Source organism: Carassius auratus, unplaced genomic scaffold (genome assembly GCF_003368295.1).
Source record: "Carassius auratus strain Wakin unplaced genomic scaffold, ASM336829v1 scaf_tig00000295, whole genome shotgun sequence".
In the NCBI taxonomy this organism is placed as follows: domain Eukaryota; kingdom Metazoa; phylum Chordata; class Actinopteri; order Cypriniformes; family Cyprinidae; genus Carassius; species Carassius auratus.
The window spans coordinates 1-16973 of NW_020523291.1; the positions used below are offsets into that span (position 1 = coordinate 1).

The 16973-nt window shown below is 35.9% G+C and overlaps 1 protein-coding gene across 1 annotated transcript in view; it reads right to left on the reverse strand.

Moving 5' to 3' along the window:
• Nucleotides 1-7049: 7049 nt before the first annotated feature.
• The window catches only part of LOC113068973 (zinc finger matrin-type protein 4-like), a 47793-nt gene continuing 37869 nt past the window's right edge, over nt 7050-16973 (reverse strand). Inside the window, exons 4-5 of the mRNA XM_026241936.1 lie at nt 13941-14100; nt 7050-7294 (exon numbers count right to left, since the gene is read on the reverse strand). Coding sequence (XP_026097721.1) covers nt 7050-7294; nt 13941-14100 — 405 coding nt within the window. The remainder of the gene's footprint in view (nt 7295-13940; nt 14101-16973) is intronic.

Here is a 16973-nt window from a genome sequence, read left to right on the forward strand (position 1 = left end):
TTCATGACTTCCAGAAGCATTTTAGTGCTTTATTTATTAAAAAAAAATGTATATATATACAGTACAGACCAAAGGTTTGGACCCACCTTCTCATTCAAAGAGTTTTCTTTAGTTTCATGACTATGAAAATTGTAGATTCACACTGAAGGCATCAAAACTATGAATTAACACATGTGTATTATATATGGAATATATACATAACAAAAAGTGTGAAACAACTGAAAATATGTCATATTGCAGGTTCTTCAAAGTAGCCACCTTTTGCTTTGATTACTGCTTTGCACACTCTTGCCATTCTCTTGATGAGCTTCAAGAGGTAGTCACCTGAAATGGTATATATATATAAATAAATTTACTTCATCGTCACTGAAATAGAAATAGAAACTCACACACACATTCTGATGAAGCTTTCTGAATGCTTTCTGTGAGTTGGGAGTGATGTGATGCATGTTCACAGACAGCTTGTGGTGTCAGTACACCAAACACATGGTGACAGCAAGTATGTGTAATGAATCCACAACACTATTCATAGCGAGCTATTAATATGAACAGGATTACAGAAATATTGCACTGAAATTTTAACTGGACATTTAATAAAACACAATTTACAGCCTGCGTAAATTAGTCTGAGAAAAGTTTTTTTTTTTTTTCTTCTGTTAAACTCTAATGATACTTTTCCATGTCTCTTAATGAAGAATTTGCGTTTAACTGAAATCTATTCTGCTATTATCTTAATACGCTGAAGAAACCAGCCTCTTTCAAAGATTAAAAATGTTAGAACTTCAGAGTTTCATAAATAGCTTCACTGAGTGTTTGTTTCTGTTAAAAAGCTCTGTGTGATGGGATTTTCCTTCATGTAGGAACCCTGATGACCTCTTAATGTGCTACTCATAAACCAGCCTTAGAAGATACTTGGTGGCTTCTAATCCCATTTAATTAAACTGACTGAGATGCCAAAAGAACTGCAGAGAAAGACAGAACAGTGAGAAATGTGGTTCAGCGGTAAGATGAATGTCTACTGGTAGGAGATTAAAGTTTGCTCCTAAGCTGGCTTGTGGGAAAAGAAGTCTCACTTATTTCCGACAATAGGCCCACCAATCAGTTTTCTCTTCTCTTGGCCAGGAAATTGATACCAAACAGATGAGACACTCTTAAAATTCAACTAAATTATTAATCGTGCCCGATCAGAGAGAAAGGCTTGATTGCTAGTGCTATTTTACTCAGAATATTGAGTATTTAATTTAGAACTCCAAAAAGCTCAAAAAGCATCTTCTCAATCATGATAACCTCATGGTAGTATAACGAGATTTTGAGTTTTGTCGTAGCAAATCTAATGATCATCTAATTATGTCACTCCCAAATTCATACATAATGATAATTCCCAAGATGATTCTTTCAGCAATTAACACACATTTTATGGAGGATTCATATCTGCTATGTTCATCAATCCTACATTTCACAATCGAGACCATATCCTCTGGGGTTATGATAATGAATAACTGCACTCAACTCTATCATTACTTTTAATATGTTTCACAGTCTATGGCAATAATAATACAGTCATGAATGTCAATTTTAGTACCTGCCTGTTCAAGGTGCATATGAACGGAGAAGGAAGGAGGTGCTGGCTTGTTCTTGACTTTTTACAGATTCTGATGAAGCACATAAACTGCTCTTGCAATTTTAAACAGGGCAAATCGCTGCACTTTCAATATTCCCCCTTCACGAAATGGCAGGAGGCTCTTCAGCGCTGAGCTGGTATTTACATCCGAAAGCTTGTCACTCTCCATGCTTTTTTGTTTAGGGGGAAATGAAAACCTGGTTGCAGCAGGAGAGGGCTTGCTGTGCTCCAATTTTCTCAGCAACAAAATATAGACTGAGTTGGAAGGCAATTACACTGAAGTGTTCTCTACAAAAATAGCCAAGAGTCTGGGCCGGGATGCGCTAGCGGTCACCTCTCAGATGAGCCCTACCAATGGCTTTCCTAAACCTGATGAGAAGCTCAATAGTAATGAATAGCTACATCCATGTGAAAGCCATTATTTTGCATTCCCCCCAATTTTCTCAGTCCTTTCCTTTTAAAAAAGGAACATGTGTGTTTTTCTATATGTTACAATTGACCCTGTGTTCGTTTGCAGGCTGCTAATGAGGATGATGAATGAGATAGGGCAGGCCAAAAGAAGTCTTGACAGCTCCCTGAAGGATGACCAAACCACAGGCAGAGCTCAGGAGATCGAGACACTCAGGACTGGATTTGAAGCAAGGCAGTGTTTTAAATATGTTATCTTGCTAAAACCCATGTTGGACCCCCAAGCGGGTCTGTCCTTATTTACTTGTCTCGATGCTGCTATACTTTCTAGTGGAAACCTTTCCATGACAGTTCATTGTGACCTAATCTGTCAAACTTCAAAATGCACCAGAAATCAACATTAGGCAACCAAAATACGCATACTTATGACATGCAGACAAAATATATTTATCATGGCCAAAACTTAAGAATTTGATCCCTTGTTTAATTAAATTGTTGCATAGGTTTTAGTCAGATTTTGTTCCCACAACTTTATTCATTCACTCATTGTAATTTCATCAGTGGTTATGTACTGTAAAAAAAATAATAAAAATAAATAAATACATATTCTGCTAGGTTTCTGTCCCTCCACTGAAAGTCCAGGTAACTAAAATGTAAAATATCTGTAAAAGTCTTGTGAAGAGATGCAATCACTTTATGTGATTAACAGAAAACACACAAGCCCCTTTCACACTGCATGTCGGACCCGGCAAATTGCCAGGAACATTGCCGGGTCGCCTTCTGTGTGAAAGCAAACACGTCCTGGGACTGATCCCGGGTCGGGGACTTAGTAACATTGCTGGGTTCAGTCCCGGAACGGGCGCTGTGTGAACAAAAGCCAGATCTAATGCCGTCGTAGTGCCTAAAGTTTTCGACTCTTTTTCGACACTACACGTCACGCCCTGATGTCATGTGCCATTACGGGACCTTTATAGGTTGTGTGTTAAAGCACGCACATATTCCGGGTAATCCCTGGCAGTGTGAAAGTTCAAAAATCTAGCGACCCCGGAAACAATTGCCAGGACACATTATTTGTGTGTTTGCTGGAATCGCAGTGTGAAAGGGGCTACAGTTCGATACAATTCATTTTTTCCAAAGCAGAAAATGAAGGAAAATGTTGTCATATTCCATCTAGGCAAAATAGTTACTGTATTTACATAAGCTACAGGAAGATGATTCAACTCACATTATCCAGCAGTCAAAACAGCTATCCCTTGCGGTCCAAGGGGGTATGGTTTTGTAGGGATTTGGCATGAATGCAGAATAAAGGTGCTATTTTTTGCAAAACAATGTTTATATTTGAAAGCACCAAAACAAACACGTCCACATCGCATCAGGACCAAACCCCTATTTTGATAACTCTGCCTCACAAGTATGTGCACAACCCTGGTGGAATCTGCTATACCTGCTGGCCGCAGCATATTCAAGAAAGAGCCAAAAGAGATTAGTTGTGTGAAAATGCAAACTCAATGTAACTCACCTATCAGCAAGAAACAAAGCAACCTCAGGATTCAATCAGGCCTTCCCACTCCTTAAATTCTCTCCACCGCTGGAAAGCTGCTCCAATATTTACACGGATCCTACCTCTTGCCTGATCATAACCCTTATTTTTTATGTTTTGCTCCTCTGAAGTTTTCCCTTTTTTTAACAGCTATCTCTCGCTATCTATAGTCAATCTGCTAATATCCATCCTGTAAACTCAGTGAGTGCTAGACAATCCCAATCATTACTAGACATGCCCTTTACTGCTGATTGGCTGTGAGTTTGTTTTGGGGCTCGGTCCGACACAGTGGTCAAAAGCATTTTTCAAAAATCACTTAGTGCACCTTAAGGCTGAACTAACGACACCTACAGTATACAGAGATGTGATGTTTGTGAGTGAGGAACACCTTGATGAGAGGCTTTTGTGATCAGCAGCATTTCTGCTGATATTTCAATAAGACACATTTACAGAGAAAAGATCCTGACAAGGGCACCCTGCTGTGTCATGGCTGGGGAAAATAATTACCTCTTATGAGAATGTCATGTCATGACATTTTTGTTGTCTCTAGTCTTGACAGACCAGAACAACTGTATTCTACGGGATTTGACTTGAAAGGAACTGTGCTCCTCTACACCAGATATGTAACACACAACAAATTTGTTCCCCAAGATCTTTTAAATGCATGACTACAGGCAGAGTCCGAAGCTCAGATTACCTTTGGACTGATCAGTTTGCTGTTATTTAAGAGAACATTAAGCCAGTCTTTCTACCCTCACACATTTTGTATCTATGTTTCCTTAATACCTTTGGCATTGTTGGCTACAGAGTTTCTTTTTGCACATGATGTCCAATCTGTTTCCCTTAAAGAAAAAGTTCACTCAAGAGTGCCATTATAGAAGTCAATGTGACTCATTCAATATATTCAATGCCTTCTGATGCGTATACAATAGCTGGAGCTCTTAGGCCTTATTCAGGCTTGCATTCAGTTTTAAAATGGCACTTTTAAACACATTAGTTCAGGCCTGATGACAGAAACACTGTTTTTGCAAGTCACTTGATTCTATGGCAACATTTAAAAAGAAGCAGTGCAACACTGAAGATAACTGGTGAACAATCACATAATACATAATCTGATTAATGACAAACATGTAACAAAAAAAGAATGGCAATCATCTTGATCAGCCAATCACTGCTTCATGATATAATTTCATGGACATTTTTTCTTTTGCATTCCACTGAAAAAAAGAAATACAAGTTTTGAACAACATGAGGTTGAGTAATGACATTTTTGATTGAACTATCCTTTTAAGATCACTTATTGTGTTTTCTTTGGAATTAAAATAGGACGCTGTCTTCTGTAGACAAAAGACATAGTTCATCAAAATATATTTATTTTTTTTTCAGTTTTTTTTTTAACTAATACGAATGATTATGTAGTAAATATTGCTACTGAACAAAATAAGCCGGAATCAGACTGACTTGTTCAATTCAGTAGCAGGCAAATCAAAAGCAAAGTGCTTTGAGCCTTAGTTCCTAAGGACAAGTGACAAGCTTTTTGCAAGTTTACCTTCGGGAAAGTAACTCTCAAGGATTACAGATCTACTTTTTGAAATGTATCTGTAGGAAATACTTGACTTGACCTTGTTCAAACCCCTGAGCAACTACTGCAATGTGACGGTTTATTTGAACTGGCTTATGGATCTGTCAGGATTTCTGGATCACACACTGTATGAATATCATGTCTAGTGATTAAATCAGTGTGAAATATGTATTTAAAGAGCACAAAGTCTCCAGGGCTGGAAAGAGTACTTGTCCAAAAAACTATTTGAGCAAAAGAGCAGCTTATAAGAGTAGTGAGCACTGAGCTGCAGATTCTATCCCTTTATAATAAAATCTATACAACATTTAAAAAACAATGTATATACTCTAATTCACATAATATGTTGTTTGTTAGATAGACCCCTAATAAAAACCGTGTGGTAAACCCTTTTTTGGCAGGGTTCCCCTGGTAAAATTTGGATTACAGGCACTAAATATCATGTTACTGGGGTTGTTTCGACCCGTGGACATGAAAAACTGTCGGCAACAGTGTTAAATTAGCCCAATTCTGTGGGGCAAAACCATGGACTTGGCAGCACTGTTTTCTAACACTGTTTGATTTGAAGAGAGTTAAGAGACCAATTACTCTCTCCCTATCCAAGCACGTTGATGGATAAAAATGAATTAAAATGTAATGACCACAAATGGAGGGAAAGTACCAGAGTAAAACTATAGATACACAAGGACTATAGAATACACAAAACATGACACTTGTATAGCTTTGAATGGAGGAAAAATGCTATGCTCAACAGCTGGCTCTATCGAACGAAGCCCCTCCTTCTGAGTAAAAGAGCCAATCGCTAATCTGTAAAGTCAGCGCGTCACTGCAGCAGCCGTTAGAAGTCCCAGTTGCCATAGAAACAGTCTTTTGAACTTTTTGAAATAGGTTTTTTTGCGCTTAGGACTGCGCTGGCTGATTTAGGCTGAAAAATAGGCTTTTTGAACAAAGGAAACAACACTTATGTTCTTGTCAGGTTTCATTGGTGCTTTAAAATATGAAATTTAATCTTAAACTTGGTTAACAATTTTGGAGAATTTGATGTTTCCCCATTCAAAAAGATAGGAGCTGCACTTGCATGCCCGAGAAGTGTTTCAAAGATGGCCGCCAGGTGAAATGATTTGCCTTAAAGGGACTTTGAGATACCTCACACAATTAAAAGTACACAATTTTTAAACTACTCAAAGTACAATTTCTGATAAGCTACTTACATTACACTATCAGAGTATCTGTTATTTGTTACTTCACACCCCTGAAAGTCACTGACAAAATTCAACTATGGGGACCAGAAGTAGGGAAGATCAAAAAAAAAAGTTAGTTTAGTTTAGTTGTTCACTAAGGGAAAAAAGTTTTTAATGAACTGGAACAACAGTCATTGAGGTCCAAGTTAGTATGGTTAAATTAGTTGTCTTTCTTTATTGATACTCCATTACAAAGACTGGAGTAATGAAAATTCAGCTTTGTCAACACAGGAATAAATTACACTTTAATATATAAATAGAAAATAAATTTTAATATTTCAGAATTACTTTTACTTTTTTGATCAGTGCAGCCATTGTGACGATAAAAAGCTTGTTTCAAAAACATTTGAAAAAATCTTACCAACCCCAAACTATTAAATTGGTACTTTCTTTCTACTATCTTCTTTATTTTTATTTTAAAAAACACATAACTGTCAATTATTCTCCAAGTGAATTATTTTTGTTGGATGGCTCTTAGTGAGTATAACTTACTTTGTTTTATTTATTTGTCTGCATTAACGTTACTGCTCTGTATAGTTGCTAGTGAACTATAGGTTTGGAACTGTGTGTATTATTGAGGCACCATCAGACAGTGTTGTCAGTGTTGTCATGACAGTTTCGTGTGACTCCAAATGTGATTAGTCACATGACATCTCTGACTCAGGCAGTTGAAGACTCACCTGTGCTTTCATTCGCATCCAGACTGCCAGCCAGCTGCTCCAGTAATCGCGCCCGTGCCGCATTTCTCTTATGCTTCTTGCCTTCGTAGTGTTGCTGTGCCATCAGTGGGTTGTTGAACCAGGCGCCACACAAGCAGCAGTACTTGCCTGCCTCACCATGATTGGCCAGCGGCTGCCACGAGGGAGGGGGCGGGTCTGTGGTCAGAGGAGTGGGCGGGGCTGAATCTGCAAAGAACAGAATATACATTAATTATCTTTATATATCAATCAATATACCTTCAAGAGCCTATTCAATAAAATATTCGTTTGAGTGCAGCTGAAACTGTTCTGCTGGCACACACTGACGGCTCAAAGCCTAATCTACTGAACAGCTATGCAGGTCAAGAGAGGGTCAGCGCATGTGGAGATGAAAATTCACCCCCGAGTTAGGTTACCCTCCTCCATCTTATGAGGAAAAAGCAAACAAATGAATTGATCGTCCAGGTGACACTCTCGAAGACACCATGGGACTTGTTTCCATAGTTACCAACCCCAAAGGCAACAGTGCCGCAGGTCAGAATGAGCTAAACACACTGTTATTGTTTACTGGACTTTTAAAACCAATAGATGCTGAAAAAAAGATGAGATTTTTTTTTTTGTAATTTATGGAATGGAATGGAATATACTTCATTTAGTTCATTGTATTGACCAGAGAATCATGGACATTTTGCTAAACATCTAATTTTTGTGTTCCAATGGAGGAAATGAGAATAAAAAGGGGTTTGGAACTACACAAGGTTGAGTAAATGGGGACAGAATTATTATAATTTCTTAGGGAAACTAACGCTTAAAATGTATAAAAAGTCAATTGTTATTAAATAGAAAATGCAACAGAATCCCAGTCTTTCTCCTAAATGTTGTAACTGAGCATTTACAGAATGGTTGCTTCCTTTTAAAACTACAAATCATCAAAAAAAGTATATTCAATCACATTTTAGTTCAGAAACCAATTCTCACTATTAATTAACTATTAACTACAAATTTTGACTCCATAAACTTCTGATTTGCTGCTTATTGTTAGTTTGTAATGTAGTTCTAAATTCTAAATTCTTCTAAATTCTTCAGAACACTATAGAAGATGTTTTTTTTTTTTTAAGAACATTGGTAACCAAACAGTTTTGCTGACCATTGGCTTACATTGTATGGAAACAGAGATGTTTCTCAAAATATCTTCTTTTATGTTCCACAGAAGAAAGTCATAAAAGTTTGGAAAGACTTGAGGGTGAGTAAATTACAGATTTTTCATTTTTGGGTGAAATATCCCTTTAACTCTCAAAGATCCACTGTAGTAAAACTAATACTCTATTCAAATCAGTAGAGTAACACTTTTTTAAAAAGCTTTGGGTTATAATAGCAGCTTGAATTCTAAAACGTAAAGTTTGGCGGGAAAATACATTGAATCTACCAGCACGACACAACAACATGACACCTCTGCCATCTGTTTTGATCAAGATTTAGCAATATCCTTATTCTTCTAGAGTATATATATATATATATTTATATATATATATATGTGTGTGTGTGTGTGTGTGGTCTTTGATGGTTGGGTGTAATCTTAAATTTGACACTGATTGCTAAGTTGATTTGTCATGGTGTAGCAACCAAGAACACTTACAGTAACTACACCTCTCTGTTCTCACCACCCACATCTCACTAACATGAGCAAAGATGATTCAAATCACTGTGCAACTTTCCGTGGTTTGACAAAACCAGCATACACACATTAGGAAGGGCTCCAAATTGTTGATTAGTGCATCTTTTTATCCTTAGTTTAAAAAAAAGAGAGAGCTTCTCAAAATGGATTTTTAGCATGCTGACAGTGTGCTACTGCTGAACAGCCAGCACACTAAAATCCTCTCTGATAAGTTGCATCTCTAAATTCATGCTCTTTAAGCACTACTGCTACACCCATCAAAGAACTGCTTTTGTAACAAATTGAGCTCATTTTAAAAGCAAAAGTCAATGCTATGTGAACATCCTTTAGTTTTAAAACCATTTTGAACATTACTAACACACATCTGTATGTATTACTGATGTGCATGATGTGCAGAGACAGATGTTGCAGATAAACCCTTAAGCAAAAAGATGGTTTTAGAACTGGAGTAACACGATGAGCAGGAATAGACGGGGGATGGGCAGGTAAAGATCTCAAGGGCAACTCCATCACATCCGCTTTGACTGCCAACACCGATCCTCATCTGATGAGTTTTCCTGAGGGAACAGCACTCTGGATTTTCACGAAGGTTACTTTTGACTCTAATCTCTCCTGAAACGCCCGTTCCACTTTTTCTTAAAATTTGTGAAAAAGTCCTTTCATATTGCTTTGCTAAAGCCGTCTACTATGTGATCTCATCTCATCTGTGTGTCATGAAAGACAAAAAAAAAAAACAAGACAAATAAAGCTGAGTGTGAACCATGATGATTGCATGCTCACGCTCACCATCAAGCGCTTGTTATAATATCCTACTGGACATGGAGAACCAGGAACATTAGTGAAATTAGTCTGGAGGGCTGTAAGAAAAACCAGCCTGCTTGATTGAAATCATTTCCCTTATGACAGGAAATGAAATTCAATAGTCATTGACAGGCTAAAGATAGAAACACATGCCTCTTGTTTGTCCTGATGCCTGCAGTAGACATCTGTAATGTGGTTAAGATCATTTTAAAGTGAAGCGTAATCAAATATGTACAGAAAGACTGAAACGTGTTAGACAAATTTGTCTTGACACTGAATACAGCAGCAATTTGAATCCAAATTTAGTATTTATTACCACCCACACTGATGACTTTCCACACTGGCACACATTCAGTGAACAAAGCTCAGGTGATTGAAAGTGTCCATCACAAATCAATTTAGTTTCACAGTGCAAAATCCAATTGAGAGGTGATTTGTTCAGGTCAATACGCTGATGGAAATGTGTGCTACTGGTCAACAGTGATGGGAATAACGGCGTTATAAATAACGGCGTTACTAACGGCATTACTTTTTCCAGTAACGAGTAATCTAATTGATTACTCTTCTCATCTTAATAACGCCGTTACCGTTACTGCCAAAAAATGCGGCGCGTTACTATAACTGATGATGAAGCTGTTTTTTTTTTTTCATCAGACCAACTAGATCTCTGAGCGAGAGGCAAATACTTTTTTTTACTGTTCTTCCTTGGTTAGTGGGCAGAGCACGAGACAAGCGCATAAATGCTGACGATTGGCTGAGGTAGAGTAAAATTTCATTGTAAGCCAATCAGAGGTAGAGTTGGGCGGGTTTTCGAAAGCACGCATAGTAGTGATGGGAATTCGGCTCTTTTGACTCAGCTCACTGAAAAGAGCCGGCTCTTTGGCTCACAAACGGCTCTTTAAATGACTTTGACTATAATATTTCAATTTTTATTACATAATTATTTAATTTCTATAGGCTAAATTTGAAAAAATAGAGTTGGCTCTTCAGATATGCGAGCCAGCTCCCGAAGTTCAACTAAAAAAGCCGGCTCTTAGAGTCGGCTCATTCGCGAATCGCGAACGACTCATCAAAAGCTCATTCGCGAACGAGTCGATCCATCATCACTAACGCTCATTCGCGAACGACCCATCATCGGACAGGACAGGACACACAACGAACAACACAAGCCAGTCAGTCAACGAGAGACAGGTATGGCGACGAGCCCAAATAATCCAAAAGTAGCCTTCTCTAAATAGAAGTATATACATTACTTTTTCCTTCAAGAAATTAAAGAAACAATAAAAGGAAATATCAAAAGTTCCCAAAAATCTATCGTGTTATTTGCATTGATCCACTATATAAACATAATATCTACATACATGCCATTTGATTGGAGGCTAGTCTCACTTTGTCCCACAGCAACTTTTTTTTTTTAGATGTGTGTACAATGTTTCATGTTTCTGTTAATAATGTATTGTATTAAGTGTCCATTTCATTATAATATTCAGATTTATCATAAATAATTGAACATGCACATGTATTTTAAGTTCCTTTAAAGAGGGGTAGAGGTGGGGTCACGTTTGAGCATTTAAAATTTAATTTTATATGAAAGTAACGCAATAGTTACTTTCTTAAGTAACTAGTTACTTTAAAAATTTGTAACTGAGTTACTAATTTAGTTACTTTTTGGAAGAAGTAACTAGTAACTGTAACTAATTACTTTTTAAAAGTAACTTGCCCAACACTGCTGGTCAATTCAATGTCTCTAATAAGTTAAAAGTTGGTAACATCTGTAATATCAGGGGTCTCATTTATAAAACTCTCTGTAGATTTCATTATAACATTTTATGTAGGCACAAAAGCTAGATTTTGCGTATGCCCAAAAGTTTTCAGATTTATAAAACCATGCGTACGCCAGAGCCTGCGCAAAAATATCTTTATAAATGACAGTCAGGGGAAGATTGTGCGTACGTTAATAATTGTGCAACTATAGCACTCCTCGCTGTCATTAAAACATAGCATGTCACAGGAAAATTCTGTTTATTGTTAATGAAATTATGTAATTATGTTGTTTGTAAAATTATGTAAAATTGTGTTTATATATATATATATATATATATATATATATATATATATATATATATATATATATATATATATATATATATATATATATATATATATATATATATATATATATATATATATAAAAGTAAATTAGTAAAAGTAAATTATGATCTGATATGGTAAATATCTAAATTATAAAAACATTTTGCTGATATAAAGTTCACTTTATTTGAATGTTGTGGCATTGCTTGGCAACCATAAGCAACCTACTGTTATGCCTTGTTTACACTGGGTAGGTGGTTGGGTGGGTGGATGGTTAGGTAGGTAGGTTCATGGATGAATGGATCAATATGGACGGATGGGAGCAATGGCTTGCTTTTCCTTTTATTAACCATTATTAATTTATAAGCTCAATATAATTACAGTGAGTTTATACATGACATTGACCCTGGGTCATACAAATTCGCACTGCTTCAGGCAGTGTCTGCACAACCTTAATCTCAGGAAGTTTTGTGCTTCAAACTAGAAAACGGATTGAATATTGTTCATCATTGATCATGCTTCATCTCTGATACCTCAGATGCAGTCTGTCCTCTTCATCCCTTCAAACACTGTATTATCTCTACTTTTTCCAAGAACTTAAATAAATCTAACAACATGATGTTGTTTCTCAGATCCAGATCTTATTTCCATTGGTCTGTAAACAAATACAGTTCTGAATTATTCATTGACTCTGAGCATAGATAAAACTATTTGTTATGATTGTGAATATCATCAGAGACATAAATATAATTTTTTGGTGTCATGAGTTTATTACTGCGTTTTCAAGGCTGCACTGTATTCATATTCCTCAGGCATTTTGCTTAATGCTCTGTTCGTAACTCCAAACCCAGTGTATTAAATTCATGCAATTCAATTCAGATGAAATCCATTCAAATGTTGTTTTCTTGACTATTTCAGCCTTATGCATTTTTATGTGATTACGTGATTGCAATGTGGTAATGGTAATGTGGTGAAGTTTATTGCATTTATTTAGTTGTCCAATAAGTTTCTACATTTAATTTAAATGTAAGTTCTAGACTGACTAGATTTTTACACTACTTGTGCGGGCCTTAATTTTTTGACTAAGTTTGAAAGCACTTTAATAACTTAATGTTGATTAGGCAAAATACAAAATGATCAAGATACTGAAATAGTGATATCATCAAAAGACTAAGTGAGATATATTCACTGCTGTTCAAAAGTTGGGGTAAGATTTTTATTTTTTAAAATAACTTAATACTTTTATTCTTCAAAGATAGATTAAATTGATCAAAAGTTACAGGAAATACATTCATAATAATTAAAGTATTTCTTTTCAACTTTATATTAAAATAAAAAAATAAGAAACCTGCAGTTTTCATCATTGATTACTGGTATTATAAGAAAAATTTCTTGAGCAGCATATTAAAACTCAGCTTTGTCTTACAGGAATAAATTACATGATAATCAAAAAGTTATTTTACATTACAGTAATATTTTAGAATTTTACTGTATTATCTGTATTTTTTTAATCTGTTAATTTCAGCCTAGGTTGAGACTTCTTTCAAAAATGAAAATAAAAACAAAAAAATAAAAAATAAAAGATAATAATAATAAATTGGGGTCGATGCAGAATTTCAACTATAATTTTCTCTTGTGGACTATAAATGTCTATTCAGGTCAGTATTAAATAAAAAAATAACATGCATTTTGTATGAAATTTTGGTAAAATAATTAACATTTTGCAGATACTTGAACATGTATGTAAAACTTTGACCACAACTTTACACTGTATCACTTACTTCAGATGAAGCATTAGATTTAGCAGTGACACATGAGATATTCTAGATCATTCTTATCTCATATTCTGCGCACATGTGATTGTCTGCTCATTGTATAAAGGCTTCCTTTCCACAATTTTGCACATTTAACAGACAACCACTTACAGTGTTTCTTGATGTCTTGTGTCTGTGTATCCCTGTAGTGTTTTAGGACGCTCGCTGTAGCTTGTGTTCATAACCACTGCACAAACAGCTGGGCCGGTGGGCATAAACAAAGCCTGTCTGACAGAACTGAACTTTAGGTTGAGTTTAGCGCTCTGGGCTTCATGCATGAACCAGTCTCTATGTTCCTACAGCTCTGATTCATGACACACCTCTGGGTCTAATCCACTACTGTATAGTGTCTCTACTCTTAGTAAAAGTGGAAAAGGACCAAAAAACAAGATTATTTTTAGCATATTTTTTGAAGTAATATCTAAAGAAACTAAACAATACTAGAATGCATTTAGCTGAATGTTTTTTTTACCTGTGGAGGCTGGCAGACTTGGCGTTTCCCCCAGCACCAAGCGAACTCTTTTAGCGTGCGTTTTGCCCTGGTAGTGCGACTGAGCCACGATGGCAGATGTGAAGAACATGTTGCAGAGCGTACAGCATTTGTTTCTGTCCACCTCATTCTCTGCGCTGTCCTAAAAAAAGATAGAAATACAGGACGTATAGCATATGAATCACATACTGTATAATGGATGTCCATAATATATACGACACACATTGTCACATTGAAAAGTTTTGGTTATTAAAAGTTAAGGTATGAACAAATTTTTTTTATTATTAGTCATTGCTTGTAAATAAGTATTATTGTATTTTTATTTCCCATGTTCATTGTGAAAAAGTATAGAACATTATTTAATATTTTAGATCTAATGTATTACCTAGCCATAGTCTCTAGGAATATATATATATATATATATATATATATATATATATATATATATATATATATATATATATATATATATATATTTTTATATATATATATATATATATATATATATATATATATATATATATATATATATATATATATATATATATATATATTTGTGGCAGACTTATTGCTCCAGTTATTTCTCATATGCTAGATTGATTATTTTTCAAAAATAAAAAGTACAGTGATTGTGATTCTGAGTCAGTAATGTGAAAAGTGCAAACATTTTAAATATTTTCCAAAATTGTGGTAGTCATCATATTTATTTCAGATGGACAGTAAGAAATCAAACCGATAAACTATTCAGCCAGGGTTCTCTGATCATCAAAAACTGATAAGATGTGCTTCAGATTCCAGAATCTAACAGCCAGAAGATATTTTGAATTTTCATATGCCAGTAAAAATGCACACAGACAATAGAATGATTATGGACACATTTTGTGTGCTGCGAGTGACTTGAACTGTCCTTCACGTGTCTGGAGACTGGACTGTGGATTACAGGGCCACTATCAGTTCTAGCACAGACGGGGCCCTTGGCATTTTCCCAGGCCCCCCGCTCTCAGTCAGGTCCTGATCCAATCCAGCAGGAAAGAGACAAAGACAAGCCAAGAACTGTCCTGATCAAAGCAACAGTCCAGCTTATCATCTCTTATACACACAACAAAATCAGTCAGTGAACACACCAAACACTCCTTTAGAGCAGTCTTAGATCAGTGGAGCCCAGACAGAGGTATGTGGAGCTTAAGGGATGTTTAAACAGGTTGTGTGGGGAACTTGGAAAGATTTTGGAAATACCTACAAATAAGGAAAATCTTTAAAATAAAAATATTAGATCTGTTTAGTGATACAAATAAATATTGTAAATAAATGAATATTATGAATTGTAATAATGAATGTTGTTGTTATTACCATATATGTAATACATTTTTCTTTTCATGTTTCTATATAGTCCAGCAAGATAAAATCAGTAGCTGCTAAGTGCAATTAGAATCACAATCTTAGTGAAGAGCGCAGAACTTTAAGAAATGACTGACTGATTCCTGTTGTAAAACTGAATATGGTGAAGTCTATGTGTGAGATCTTTCCAGACTGAAAACAGAGGAGATGAGATGAGGAGTGGGAAACCTGAGAGCATAAAGGAAGCCACATGGAAAAAAAGGAGAAAAAGCACCAAAAAGTTGTCTTGTGAGCTATATTTCAAGCTATCCAATAGTTCTGTGCGAGGAAGACATCAAAATGTTAAAGCAGGGGTGAAATCAGGTAAACTGCGACACATTTTGCCATTAAGATGACTGGGTAGAAATGTCCCAATTAACCTCAACTCACCTACTATGCATTTGTGTGTGTAAGGTTTTTTAATGATGAAGAAAATCACTGAATGCACCTTCAGCACTGAAAAAAAGAAATAAAACAATAATAATATTAATAATCCAGTTTGGTACAACATAAGTGTGAGTAAATTATGACAGATTCTGGGTGAACTACTGTTGTTGACACTGCAAATAGCATCTGCTCGATCTGAATCAGACATTTAAAAATAAATCTGCCATATTTTCATTCCAGAGTAGAGAAAAAGTTTGGCTTAAGCATGTTTTCTCAGACATTTTCCCCAGTATTAGGCCAGGTTTGCATCTGCATTCTGCTCAACCATCGCTGCTGACATTTCTGCACTTAAAAAAAAAAAGTGCAAAGCAACACTCAGGAGGGACGCTTTATCAGCAAAATGTCAGTATATCAGCAGTCATGGATAATCTGAGATGCACTTCCACTGGAAGGTGTGATGGTCTGTTTCTCGTACTGTATCCCTCTTTCTTTCTCTCTCTCACTTCTCACAGCATCTTGGGTCTGTGTCTTTGTAGATATTCTGTCAAATGAATATCCAGACAGCTCTCTCTGTCATGCTCCCTTGGGGCAGCCGTCTCGTTGACTTTCGGTGCCCATGATAAAATCTTAATTGTCATTGACAGCTCTGTTCCTCCTCACCTTGTTCAGTGAGACAGCATGTTGAAGCAGCAGATGCCTGACCACCACAGCTGCTCTGCCACAACTCTATAACCTCACAATTGTTTCCCCTAAAACGAATAGAGCGAAGATGTGGGGCAAATGGAGACATTTGCCTCTTTCCTGAGTAACAGTATTTTCTCACCATTCATCATTCTCAACATTTTTATCATCAGTTTTGAAAACAGTTGTGCTGCTTAATTTTTTTTGTGAAAAAATGTAATGCATATTTACAGGATTCTTTGATGTTCAAAAGACAGTGAAAGTCTTTACTTTTATCATGCACAAGATTGTTTCTCTGGAATATGTTCATACATAAAAAAAAAACTTATTTAATATACATGTCTGTTTAATTAAAGTACTTAAAACTCTGTATTGATTTCACGACAACAAATGTATCAGTTTCTCTCTCTGTTTTTTTTAGCATCTGAGATTGTAGACAATTAAAAAGAAACAAGTGAAAGCTCTGGTCCTCTGAGCCCTGAAAGAACAACCACTGAGCAATTCAATGCTCCTCTGAGTCCTGTCCTACAATATCATTATATAAACCCAAACCCCTCAGCTCCATAAAAC